The sequence below is a fragment of the Nannobrachium achirus genome (genome assembly GCF_963921795.1).
Source record: "Nannobrachium achirus genome assembly, chromosome: 4".
NCBI lineage: Eukaryota > Metazoa > Chordata > Actinopteri > Myctophiformes > Myctophidae > Nannobrachium > Nannobrachium achirus.
In genome coordinates, this window is record NC_137813.1 from 74,671,448 (window position 1) to 74,686,159 (window position 14,712).

Here is a 14,712-nt window from a genome sequence, read left to right on the forward strand (position 1 = left end):
ATGGCTGTCTGTAATTGGAACTCCAGTTCGAGCCTGCGTATAGCGAGCTTGTGCTCATGCTCATTCTTCTGAGCTCTCTCACGTTCTGCAGTTTCACGGATCTCTCTCTCCCTTTTATCCTCCCGCTCAAGACGGGCCAGACGCACCTTAAGCTTCACCTCATCTAAGGACCCCTTCGGAGTCGGTGTAAATGCCATGGGGTCCCCCCCCCGTCTCCAATGTTTCAGGAGAGGCTGCACCATCTAACCCCGCCTCCAGAGGAGGAGCCAAGATACCCTTGTCCACTAACCCATCTAGCACCACAGGCTTAATGTCCTTTTTAAGGGTCAGGCTGCCAAGATTAATGTCAAATTGTTTGGCTATTATCATTAAATCGGCCCTGCGACATGTGTTAAAGGCTTCATGAGTGGGATTTGCCACAAATCCATCAACATCAAAATTAGAAGCCATAGTGCCAACTGCACCTTACTAGGCACCCTACTATCACATTTGAAGCTAACCAAACCGGCCACTCTACTGCAGTACAAATACCAATAACCTATCAAAATATTTGCGTCCTCCAATGCTCAGCGATCCCGGACGAGCCCCCAATTGTTACGAAACCAATAAAGTTAAAGGGGTATCAAGGTTTGTAACATAGTTAACAAAGGGATGCTGAGCATTGGAGTAGCAAATAAAGGACACAACACAGTTTTAAAGAGCAAAAAGTGCAACGTGCTTTTACTCTTCTTTTGCAATGAGAATATTTACATATTTACAAGTTGTTATGTCAAAGACAAGTTTAAGTTTACAGTTAAGGTTTAAGGTTAAGGTCAAGTAAGGTCAAGTTCAAAAACAAAAGGCCAAGGGACTATGGTGTTGCCAAAATAACAAACAAAGCAGCTAGGGGGACTCAGACCGTCTAACTAACTAACTGTCTAATAAGTCAATAAACAAAAGCCTGCCTGCCTACTCTATCCAGCATGTATAAATACAATGGGTGGCAACACCGTCTTACCTAGTGTGAAATAACAAAGTTTAACCTACGTGGTGTCTATGTAAAGGGGCCCCCTTCTTACCTGTCCCAAGGCAGGGGATAACACTAGACCTTTTAGAAAGTAGGAGAAACTGCTGAGCTTAAATGACCTTTAAACAAGTATACTGAGGTTTAAGCAAGCAACAAACATTTGACTGGTGTGGGTGACAGAGAGACTGGCAGTGAGGAACACACAGCCCTTTTATAGGGCAGCAGGGAAGGATGATTGGTGGAGGAATCAGCCAGCTGACCAATGAAGCCACAGGGGGTGGGGAAACCAGGTAATGGGTTGATCAGCAGCAGATAGGATGATGAGCAGATGATTGGTGTCAGTAGGCCTGTAGAGAATGACAGAGGGAGGAGAGATAGAGATGGAAAGAGCCTGCCTAACCCAACACTATACCTAATGGGACCATATTAATAAAATAACCAGTGACACACAAAGTGATCACTGCTAACCAAGTGGAACGTAACAATGAACTAAAAAATATAATAAAATTAGAAGAAGTGCTCTTCCGAGCACAGGTCTCCACCAGGCTACGCGTCCTGGTGGTGCTACTGTATAATAGGCCAATGTAAAAAGGGTGGCATGTGTTCTTCACCAATCTTAGACCTTTCATGGCGCCACCATGAGGCTGATTTGAACATTTTGCACAGTAATTTCTTCCTTGGCCTTTTGCAAATGTGCGTGCACAATTTCATTCAGAGATACTGTCTACGCGATTTCATGTTAATTGCACTCTGCGTTTGTGATTTGAGGCATTTTGTCCAAAATGGACCAATCTTAAAAACTTTGAAAGCCAATATCAGCCAATCAGGATGGAATATGGACAATCAGACAGATCTGTGTCGATCACATGCCTGTAGAGATGCTGTCTACCGATTTGCGTGATTTGTAGGAGTAGTGTACAGAAATGTGATTTGCAAACATCGGCCTCATGGTGGCGCTAGAACAGGGCCATTTGAAAAATGTGGGGCAGAGGTTCTGAATTGGCATCCAAGGAGTGTGTGTGCTCATTTTGGCAGCGACCGGGCCAACGGTGCCGGAGATTAGCTGGTAACAAACTTGGAGGACGGACGGACACACGGACGCACGGACAGGGGCGAAAACATACACTCCCCCTGCCTTCGGCTGGAGGATAATACATAAACCCACATGTGCAAGGTTTGAGCGTGGCATGCAGAGGCTATCCATCTCTCCAGCTATAGCTGTCTGCTCATCCATCTCAATCCTCCCAGTCTCTAAACATCACACTGTCCAGCAGCTAGAGGCTGCACTCTGCCAGCTATAGGCTGGTCATTGATTCTGCTGCAGGCTAACACAACACAACACAACACAACACAACACAACACAACACAACACAACACAACACAACACAACACCACACCACACCACACCACACAACACAATAGCGACACCAACTCCAACACAACACAACACAACACAACACAACACAACACAACACAACACAACACAATAGCGACACCAACTCCAACACCACCAACAACACAACACCAACACAACACAACACAACACAACACAACACAACACAACACAACACAACAACAACACAATAGCGACACCAACAGCAACACCACCAACAACACAACACAACACAACACAACACAACACATGAATAGGCCGACAACACCAGCAACACCGACACAAGACAGACAAGACAAGACAAGACAAGACAAGACAAGACAAGACAAGACAAGACAAGACAAGACAAGACAAGAGAGACAAGACTATGAGAGAGAGAGAGAGAGAGAGAGAGAGAGAGAGAGAGAGAGCATGGCAGCATGACGGCGGTGCTGCATCATCACCACGGCCGAAAAACAAGCGCTCCGATTCGGCCCCCCCCCCCCCCCCCCCCCCCCCCACACACACACACACACACACACACACGCACGTGTCGCTCCCATCCTAGCGAAGACAACACCGTGTAGGCTATAATATCGCCTACTGTCTTATTATTATTACTTATTTGTGTGTGTGCGCGCGCGCTGCGCGTGCTGATCTGACAGCGGGGGTAGCCTATTCTTCGCCCCTAAAGCAGAGAGAGAGAGAGAGAGAGAGAGAGAGAGAGAGAGAGAGAGAGAGAGAGAGAGAGAGAGAGAGAGAGAGAGAGAGAGACTCTAGAGATGGGATTTATGCTTCTTTGAAGTGAGCCGGATCTCTGGGACTGGGATCCGTTCCTTTCAAAGAGCCGTTCAAAAGACTGGCTCATTACTAGTTACTTTATAGATTTTGATTATAATTAGCCTACAAATAACTTCAACCCTATATACATTTATTTCTGACATACATAGGTAGGCTACCATTTGAAAATTGCCGATCTACAAGCTCACAATGCGTTGCCTTGTGAAGCATTGTTTGTGAGCTTGTTGATCTGCTAATTTCAAAAGATTTTTTCTACATTTTACTCAGTGCATTCTGCATAATGAGTAAGTTTTTGGTACTTTTAAGTACATATTGATACCAATACTTTTATACTTTTACTCAAGTAGCCTACATTAACATTCCAAACTTCTATTGCAGTATTGATATTTTTACTTAAGTAAGAAATCGAGTAGGCTACTTTTCCCACCACTGTTCATTAGAAAGGAACGGCTCCCTCATGCGAACCGGCCGGATCCCATCGTTCATTTCAAAGAGCCGTTCAAAAGACTCGATTCGTTCGCGAACGTCCCACCTCTAAGAGCGAGAGAGAGAGATGAACCGCCGCTGCTGCTGCTGCTGCTGCTGTGGTGCTGATGCTGACACAGCCAGCCTGGGCTGAAACACACAAACAGAACGCCGTCAAGTCGAATTGGGGCCGAGCGAGCGAGGAGGAGGACGAGGCGAGGACACACCGGCCGTGTTCGAGGCTGCCATATCGGCCGGGGTCTCGTGTGTTGTTCTAGTGAGTGTGTTATGAGCGTTCGATCCAATTGATCGCTGGAAGAAGAAGAGGACTGATTCTATCGTTAACATCGCCTCGGTTGTTCGGATGCCGCTATGTCTCTGCTCAAGCACGGAGCCAGGGAGCTTGAGCGCTTCGATGGACTGTCGCTCCTGTACTGGTAAGTGGCCACCGGGCGTAATATGTGCTACGTGTGCTTGTTTGTTTGTTTATGGCAGTGGTTCTCAACCTTTTCAGGGCCGCGCGACCCCCAAAATAATCCCATTTGAACCAGGGACCCCCTCACCCTACGAGCACTAAGAGTTGAGGCATGCATTACGTTTTTTGTACAACACGGACGCGGTTCTGGTTATGAAATTAAGCAGATCTACATGCTCGCAACGCCTCGCAAGTCGCAACGCAAGGCGTTGTGAGCATGCAGATCGGCTATTTTCTCAATTTCTGCCTCTATTATATAAATTATGACAATTTTACCAATAGGGCTAACTTGTTATTTTAGAGGTATTAAAAAGTCCTCAAATTGTCACTTTAGAAATGTGCAGACACCCTCATGCACTTAAACTAGACTATATGTTGGTTTCTTACTTTCTTTACTGTTGAGTGAGAAAACAATGTTGCACATTAAGTTCATCATCTGGGGACCCCCCCCCCCCCAGATGATGAAAAATAATAATAATAATAATAAAATAAAAAAAATACAAAAAAATACAAAAATAAAATAAAACATAATAATAGGCTAATTTGGGGACCCCCCCTGCCCCTGGGGGTCCCGGCCCACAGGTTGAGAACCACTGGTTTATGGTGGTGGCTAAACCGCTCCTCAAACGTCGTTGTTGTGGTGGTGGTGGTGGTTGTTGTTGTTGTTTTCATTTGGTTTAGGGGTCCCAGTTTGATATGCCATAGGCTATACCAGGCCGTTATGTCATTCAGTCTTGAGATCGAATGAAATAACTGTGAAATCCTTAAAGTTAATTTAACTCCGAGTTGCAAATGCAACCAAATGGACCCGTTAAGGGTTTGTCCATTTGGTTCCATCCGCACACGCTCAGAGTTACAGACCCGCAAGGGTAGATTTGGGACCCCCTTGGGCCGCACGTTGAGAGTCAGTGGGCTAAACGAGTCGTTAAAGAACATTGAATATCGGCTGCTGTCATTAACATTATCTGGGACTTCTATGGCTATTCACAGGGGCGGCCTTAGTAATCTGGAGGCCCGTTTCAAGAGCTATTGATGAGGCCCCCCCACGCCACCGCCAGCGCACCCAGGCCACAGTAGCCACACAACAATCGCACACAGAAGTTGACTTATAGTCATGACTGCCTGTGTGACGGAGAGAGTCGCAGCCCCAGCCTTGAAGCCTCAAAAGTAGTATCTCTCCCGGTCTTTGGTTTAGTGGTTAAGATATTGGACTTTCACACGGGAGACCCGGGTTCAAAGCCGGATGGGGAGGTTCAGATCACCTCCGTTACATTGGTGCCGTGACCCTGATCTGGGCTTCCCCTTAGGAGGAGGTCAAAGGGGGGTGAGTGTGACGGAGAGAGTCGCAGCCCCAGCCTTGAAGTCTCAAAAGTCTATTATCTCCCCCGGACCAAAGAGATGTTTCTTTGGTCTAGTGGTTAAGATATTGGACTTTCGTGTGGGAGACCCGGGTACGAATCCGGGTGGGGAGGTTTGGATCACCTCTGTTACACCTGCTATTTAAATATTATTATTATATCACTACATAATGTTGTAGCATTGACCTAAATGGCTTTATATTAACAAGGTTATATGATTATTAAAAAGTGTTATACGTGTGTTGCAAGTTGAACAAGGCTTGCTGGCTAGCTCTGGTGGCTGAGGCCCGTTTCAATTTAAACTGGTGAAACATAGCTAAGGCCTCCCCTGGCTATTCACTATAGAGTACTATAGGTACATACAGTTGCCCACAACTCAATGGTTGAGATGAATTGAGTATAGCCTTCAAAGGAGTGGACCGCAATGGAAAGAAGCCATATCTTTCTTGGGTTTAAAATCCTCTAAGTCTAAAGCTGCATTCACATTGAGAGAAGCCAAGCTAATGGTTTGCTTGGTAATTCAATGTAATCTCTATGCAAACCAGCTCCATGCTCGAAAAAAAGCTTGGGAATTTTAAAAGCTGGTTTGCATTGGAGATTACATTGATTAAGCAAGCCAACCATTAGCTTGGCTTCTCTCAGTGTGAATGCAGCATTAGGCTTAGGCCGGATTTACACTGCAGTCAAATCCAGCCCAAATCCTATTTGGTTCTCAAATCTGATCTTTTGGCCCGACTTTTCACACTGCATTTGTAAGTGACCAGATCGGATCTGTGCGTTCAGGCTGATTTTAACAGCGTCAGCCCAAAGCTGCCCTGCGTCTGTCTACATATCTGCTTTGGTTACCGTGGTAACGACGTAGGCATCATGACGTTAAGTCACAACGTTGACGCTAGTTGATCACGTCGTTCAGGAAATGCGACATAACAGACAAGCGACAACAAAAACAAACACACGTTAAAATATAGTTTTTTCTTTTTCTTTTCTTTACTCTTGTGTTTCGCTCTTCTCTCTGGCTTTATCTGTTTAGCTCACATGTTTTCTCTCTTCTCTTGTTTTTCTCATGTGCTCAGCGCGCTGTAATCAAATAGTAAATACTCGCGCTCTGTAATGACGTCATTACATTGGCGCTCTGCGCTTGTGTCGCGCAGCAAGTGACGTTTGGACAGTTTGATGTGACTTGCATGTGCCTCTATGGATGTGGTTACTGCTTTCAGACTGAGACAGATGTCCTGAATCGGATTTGAATCGGATTTGAAACCACCTCTGGATGTGGTTTTTCAAAATCGGATTTCATGTGACATGCATGTGACCTGTCTGCATTTAGACTATTTAAAAAAATCTGATTCCACTTTTGATGTGACACAGATCTGATTCAGGCTAGATTTGGGTGGCAGTGTAAATCAGGCCTTAGAGTCTAAGTAGACCTTGTATTGAACTGCATGTAGCCTACTTTCCTGTGCCTTTTATTTTCACAAACTGCGCCTATTCAATCAATCAACCAACATTGAGATAGCATTGTCAGTAGTATTATGCCTTGAAATGCAGTATGATAAATGCCGATGTTATGGAGATGAATACCCGAGTTAAATCTAATATGAAGTTGTTATTACTTGCGCAAGCTGAGCGTGCAAGTAGGCCTACTGCGATTGGCTGGTAGGGTAGGCTATGTATGTATGTATGTATGTATGTATGTATGTATGTATGTATGTATGTATGTATGTATATGTATGTACCGGTATGTGTTGGTCTCTTGTTGAAGACCATAGTCCAATCAGGGACCAGCATCTCTGGCAACGTCACTATTGACCGAATTCATGTTACGCAACTTCCTGGTGCTGACGTCACGGTTGAAGGGGAAACCCTACTAAAAGCCTATAGAGTTAACACAGAAATCGCAAATTTAATGCAATTTCCGAATAGTAAAGTATAAAATACGGCTAGCATGATCAAGAACACAAGATAGTAATAGGCACAAAGCATTAGAATTTACTTTACCTTCAAAATAATGATTTTTTGGCTTTAAGTCCAGCAATTTCTGTGGTAGTTTACCCTTCAAAGCTGACGTCAGCACCAGGAAGTTGCTGAGAAATTTGCTGAGTGCGCGTGTGTGGGCGGACCGTGAATAGGGTCTATTACAGTAACAGGCAATGAAGGACCAGCATTCCTGGTGATGCCTGTGGTGATGTCATTGGTCATAATGTATCAGTTTTCTTTGGAAGTGGTGATGCCAGTGGTGAGCGCACCTCATGGAACAAGAAGACCATATGGCCTGCTTGTGCACTAGAGATGGGATTTATGTCTCTTTGAAGTGAGCAGGATCTCTGGGATAGGGTGGCTGGTAAACCCTTCATAGCGGTACCAGCTCACAATGCGCTGCGTTGCGACGCATTGTGAGCTTGTAGATCGGCTATTTTATTCATTAGGAAAACTTGTGAAACAGGACATTCTGCATAATGAGTACTCTCTACTATTAGTACTTTAAGTACATTTTGATACCAATAGTTTTGCACATTTAAAGGGGTACTGTCACTTTAAAAAGTCATCTTAAAATATGAGTTAATATGTTTATGATGTCATTGTGGGAATGTGCAATTATAAGCCAATCAAATTAATTGACTGTACTACTTACTGTACTGGTCAGCTGTTGTTGTGGGGCGAGGGGCAGATTACACTGTGACATGAGTTTCAGACTATTTCAGACCGTTTTCAGAGAGACCACGTGACCTACTGTATCATACTATTATAATTTTGGGGCGTGTCAGCGGGCCTTTAAGTAAACATTAACAAACTTCTTTCTTGTGGGTCCGTGTATTTCCACATTGCACCATTGATGCTTTTACTTTTAGTAAAGAAATCGTGTACTTTTTCCCCACCACTGCTGTTCATTAGAAAGGAACGGCTCCCTATTACTGTGAACCGGATCCCATCGTTCATTCCAACGAGCCGTTCAAAAGACTCGAGTCGTTCGCGAACGTCCCACCTCTATTGTGCACAAGAGACAAGTTGGCACCTCGACAGAGTGCATTTCTAGTTGTTATTGTGACTAGGTTCTCTAAAAACATCTTCATGTCAAGGACCGCCACATGAAAATACGTTCGCAGGGACCCCTGTATTTGTGTTGTTACTGTAAGATGTGTCAAAAACAAAAAACATTTCTCACATTTTTTTTTCTCACAGTTTTTATTTTTGAAATTAGCAGATCAGGCTAAAAGCTCTCAAGGCATCTCATCACAATGTGTTCTGAGCTTGATCAGCTGTTTTAATATTTTAATAGCCCAGGGTTAAAGCGGTTAAACTGATGGCCATCTATCTATCTATCTATAAATGTGCCAAATCTATGTGTGTCTGTGTGTGTGTCTGTGTGTCTGTGTTTATGCCCATAGCCAGTGGCGTCAGTTCAGAAAAAGGTAAGGTATGGCAACATGACTGGTGTCTTAGTCATGTTGCCATACCTTATAGCAACAGGCATGATACATTTATTTTAAGAAGTACATTCTATTTTCCCCCCGTTTCTACGGTTTCTTGGGCTGGATATGGCAGTCTGGAACGGTTGTTCAAGTGCAGCTAAACTTGGCATGTTAGTAAACGTGCCACAATTAACAATAATGCATTGCACCTGTGCAGCTGACCTGCAGAACCTGGGAATATAGCATTTTGTCAAGATGGGGAGAATAAAAGTGTGGAGAATATAATTATAATACCTTGTTAAAGTGACCATTTTGTTAAATTTTGCATTTGTAGTTATTTTACTGTAATTTAACAACATAATAACCAGAACAGATAGACAAATTAGACATTCATGGATTTATATTTAAAAGTAACTTTTATTTTCCCCCTGGACCCAGGGTATGGCAGCTGCTTACCCCTGCCATACCCAATTGACGCCCCTGTGTCTGTGTGTCTGTGTTTATGCCTGTAGACAATCACGGGCAAAGGCTGACGTCATGATATCGAGGCATATATAAGGCAGTGTTGTTTTTGACAGGCATTTTAGATTTAGTCCTTTTAGTCCTTTTTGATGAAATGCTTATTAGTTTTAGTCAGATTTTAGTCATTTATATCCGTGATAGTTTTAGTCTAGTTTTAGTCGACTAGAACTCAAAAGGTTTTAGTCAAGTTTTAGTCGACTAACCCACCCAAAGGTTTACTTCGGTTTCAGTCAATTGTTTTAGTCAAAAAGAACGAAGTCTTTAAATAAATTGATTATTATGTATTAGACATTGGAATCAAAGTTGACAGGTGCAATTGAATTCCTAAAGCAATAGATAATAACAAGTGTATACTAACTACAGCAAGTAGATCAGCTATTTTCACAATTTCATCCTCTAATATTTGACAATTTGACCATTGTTTAATTTGTCATTTCAGAGGGATTAAAAAGTCCTTAAATTCTCACTTTACATGTGCATAAACCCTCAATACACTGTATGTTGGTTTGTTTACAGTTGAGTGAGAAAACAACGTTGCACATTAAGTTAATCATCTGGGGACCCTCCAAAATAATTTGGGGACAACAGGTTGAGAACCACTGAACTAAGGATTCACACGTGACGTCACCTTCATGTGGAGGACACAGTTCGTGGCTGGAGCATAGGGCTTTAGCTGTGTGACATCACTGATGTACTGTACCCTTGTGGCTTTAGCATAAAAGCTAGCAGACTCGACGTGCAATAATAACAACACACATGACATAAGTGAACCTGATGATGTTCATAAGCACATTCACGCATCTCCCAGGCCGATTTAATATTGTCTAAACGTAGACAGGACTAGTGTTACAACCAGGCGTGTTGTTGCCAGGGAATGCTTCATGAATACATGAAGCATTCCCGGAACAGAAAGATCCCATGATTGGCCGCTAGTTGCGCTGTTTTCCCCCCGTGAGGTACCAAAAACAATATTTCTCCATTGGACCCCAGTCATTTCCCCCTTTGATTTTTTTCTAACCTTAATAAACAAAATACTTTATGGTTCCTGTCGTTAGTAAAAAACTGCCTTTCAATCACCATGATATGCGTTTTGTGCAATATGGTCCCATTTATGTTAAAATTGATGATAAAGTTGCGGGGGGCGTGGACAACTAAACTGATACCAGCCGGCTGTGTTCTTCTTCGTGTGCTTTATTTCGGGAGGCTCAACACCACATTCTCCCATGTATCCTTGCGGTTCCATGTGACCGTTGGCAGCCAATAGCATTCCTTATGATTCCTTGGGTACCATTTAAACGATGATGGCGACACCCATGCAAGGGACAAAAAGTGTCATTATTGCAGCATAGAAACCAATGGCTTTGCACTGTCCATGTTTTTTTACAGTCTATGGTTACAACAGCCACGTGTGCTGCTGTTTATTGACATTCTGAAAAGCTACTTTCCCCTGTATGCAGAGGCGGCCCCAAGGGGGTGCTAGCGGGGCGATTGCCCAGGGCGCCACTTTGCGGGGGCGCATGAAAAAAAAAAAAAAAAAAAAAAGTAGGGTGACGGCCCTGCAAACACTCCTTGTCTGTTTAGACCAGACCGAATACAACAACACCCCCTGGTGGTAAGATAAAGGTGTGGTGGTGACCCACATATATAGACTGTGAGAGACACAGGAGTACTGTGCCTTTAAGGGCTGGGGGGTTAGTTAGTCTTGGGGCTTCCGTTTCCGGGTGATGTGTTGTTGTTGTTGTGCTGCTAGCTTGATGCACACCGTGTATGTACGTGATACAAGTTTATGTGGAGTTAAGTAAACTACCTCGACTGCACCTACATCTACTGTCTCGCTGTTCCCTAACTCTACACTGGTGACCCCGTGAGTGAATACGACATGTCCGACAACGAAGACAACGTCACCGGCGTTAACGTTCCCGCAGCGCCCGCACCGAACGTCGGTGCTAACGATATGGCTAACGTTAATGCCAACATCTACGCCGCTACCGTCAAGTTGCCGGACTTTTGGCAGCATAACCCACGGCCGTGGTTTCAACACATTGAAGCCCAGTTCCAGCTCAGAGGAATAACACAGGACGTCACGAAATACTCCCTAACTCTACAAAGGTAACCTTAGGTTTACAACATAATATACTGTATGGCACTGGGAGTCAGTCTGCTGCTTGCCCTGAAACATCACATGGAGAGGATCATTTTTGTTCCCGACTTTACTCTACAAAACACAGACCTCAGGCTCTATCAGCCAGGATATAGGAACCCTATAGTCTTGTCTCACTGTGCGTGACTGTGAAAGAACCAAGTCCCAGCCCAAGGTAAGAAGACTAAGACAGTCAGATCATGCTTTTATAAACCCTATTATATTAAGCCCAAAATGGTTCTGCCGCCGTGTAGAACCGAACCGCTTTTAACTTAAAAAAATGCATAATTTGCCCGCGAATATCCGATTTTTCCGGCCGCGCTTTGTGCGGCCATAGGGCGGCGCTATACTACCTGGCCCAGGGCGCAATATAGGTCAGAACCGCCACTGCCTGTATGTTTCCCAGTCACTCAAACGTGGATCAAAGCATTCCACTTGCTGCAACGAATTTGAGTTGGCTTGCTTAACCAAGCCAACTTTAGCCCACAGGAGCTAGGCGGTTAGCAGTCCCATTCATGTGCGCCGTTACGAAGCTATATGAGCAGTGTTACTAGCAGTGCTACTTGGTTTTCCCTTCGGCTGGAAGATATTGGAAATATGTCCAATGTCTTCTCTTCTTTTACACCCCTCCGCAGCTTCAGGATTGGTGGATTTCACGTGACATCATAATATCTTACCATAAAAGGGGAGGAGCGGGCGCAAAAAGAAAGTACATGAGTCTTCAACATTTTCAGGCCAAGGACCCCTTAGTTGAGAGAGAGAGATGAAGCAGGGATTCCCACAACCTTTTCATGGAGTTTGAAGTTATAATGGGTTTGTATAGGAAGGTCCTGGAAGGGGACAAAATGGGGGAAATGAATATCAAATATCTAAATACTGAATGAAGAAATTCAAAAACTGTCCTGGGTGTTCCCAAAAGCCTGATTAGACGATAAAATGACCAAAAGTGTTTTTGAAAGTGGAGTATCCTTTTTAAATTTTGCAAATAAGAGATGCTCAACCATATAATGATCATGCAATATGTTAACACATTGTATGATCAGAGCATCTCATGGGCATTTATTTTGCAACTCAATATTCAATGTTAAGCGGCAAGGGCATACGCCCGCACATATCTTTCTATCTGTCTGTCTGTCTGTCTGTCTGTCTGTCTGTCTGTCTATGTATCTATCTATCACGTGTACTCTATATGTGTGTATAGGCTTTGATCTTCCTTAATTAACGCGTGTCGTGTTTGTGACAGGTCACTGACCTTGCGTGTGACAATGTGGACATGTGTGGACATCTCACGGATGCGTGCCTTTCCTTTCCATTCGCACGCAGAGTTGCATTTAAACAGATGCTACTGTATACGTTCATTGGTTTGACCTGGGGACCTGACCTGTAAATCCAACGTGCAGATTGTTATTTGCCAAGTTCTTGGTTTCCCTGTGATCCTATATAGTTTCAAAAGTATGTTGTTATTTTTGATAGAACATTGTTTAGAACAGGGGTGCCCAAAAGGTAGATTGTGATCAGTAGATATCAAGTAGATCACACAGGTTGTGCAGGTAGACCACATGACATAAAACATAATATTACCCGGCTTGTTTGGATGCTTGATTCTGATTGGTCGAGTGCTGAAATCAGTGGTGAATTATAGGCTAAATGACCGCCCGAGCAGCTGCTGTATTCAGGCTGCACTGCATGGAATTAGTGCCGTATCCAACATGTCAGCCCCCTAAACGAACACACAGCGACATTTACAACTAAACGTTGCTCTGAAGAATGTTTTTAAAAACTATCTGATCATCACTTCCTTGTTTTCCAAGGCGACCCACGAGCGCAACACTTGTGGAACACTTTCAGCCGTCTGTAAACAAGGAAATACTTGTTTTTAGTTTTGAGTCAAATTATTAATTGTATTTATTAGCCGGGTAATAAGTGCTATAAGGTCTTGCTGCTTGGTCATTATGGTGTATGGACACTTCAGAACACTTCAGGCTGATAATTCCCCTCGGCTCCGCCTCTGGGAATTATCAGCCCGTCGTGTCCATATACGGCATAATGACCGCGCAGCAAGACCTTATCGCATACTTAATGTATAAACAATAATTAGCCCTATTCACGGCCCGCCCACCTACTTCCGTTTCTCAGTATCCCCCGGGTGCTGACTTCAATTTAGAAGGGGAAACTATACTGGACTTAAAGCCAACAAATCGTTATTTCTAACGGTAAAGTAAATTATAATGTTTTGTGCCGTTTACTATCTTGTGTTCTTGATCATGCTAGGCGTATTTTATACTTTACTATTCGGAAATTGCATTAAATTTGCGATTTCTGTGCTAACTCTATAGGCTTATAGTAGGATTTTTCCCCTTCAAAACGGGACTTCAGCACCCGGGGGATGCTGAGTGGGCGGGTCGTGAATAGGGCTAATAAGGATATTCATGTTTCGGCCCATACAAGGAGATATGCTCGTGATATTGTTTAGAGTAGACCAAGGGTTCCCAACGTTTTCAGGCCATGACCCCCCAAAATAATGATATTTTAACTGGGGACCCCCCACGCCGACAATCACTTGGTATTGTAAGAGTTGAGGCATTACATTCAGTTTGACTCGGTTCCACAGATAAATATCGTGCGAACCATCCGAAAGGGGCGGCGCGAACGGCGCGAAGTGTCGCCTCGTATCTTCGCCCCCACTTGGAAAAATCCAACTGAAGCGACCTTCGCTTCACCCCCACTCCACCCATCGCGTCCTGACAGCCAATCAGCGTTGATGTCCAGAGACACGGACATGTTTTTGGTGTTTGGTGTTGGGACTCCTTTTTTTCCGGGTGTTTCACCTTGATTCCAACGGGACATGATGTTTTACCAACGCGGACCTGCGTGACCAAAGTGAAGCGATAGAAGCGACTAGAATAGAAGAAATAGCTTCAGGTTTGGACGCATCAGGGGGCGGCATAGCTCAGGGTTAGAGAAACCGTTATTAGAGCACAAAGGGTTCCTGAAGGGTTCCCAGTTCGAATCCGGGCTCCCCCTCAGTTAATGTCGAAGGGTCCTTGAGCAAGACTCTTGAACCCCTAATTGCTCCCGGTGAGTAGGTTGGTGCCTTGCATGGTTTCCTCCGCCACCGGTGTATGAATGTGTGCGTGAATGGGTTAATGTAATGCACAATCTA

At 44.1% G+C, this 14,712-nt stretch overlaps 1 protein-coding gene across 1 annotated transcript in view; it reads left to right on the top strand.

Moving 5' to 3' along the window:
- Positions 1-4,016: 4,016 nt before the first annotated feature.
- Positions 4,017-14,712, top strand: part of LOC308283185 (syntaxin-binding protein 4) — a gene marked incomplete at both ends in the record, with an annotated part of 314,024 nt that continues 303,328 nt past the window's right edge. The window contains one exon of the mRNA XM_080723564.1: positions 4,017-4,081. Within this exon, the coding sequence (XP_080579690.1) occupies positions 4,017-4,081 (65 nt within the window). The remainder of the gene's footprint in view (positions 4,082-14,712) is intronic.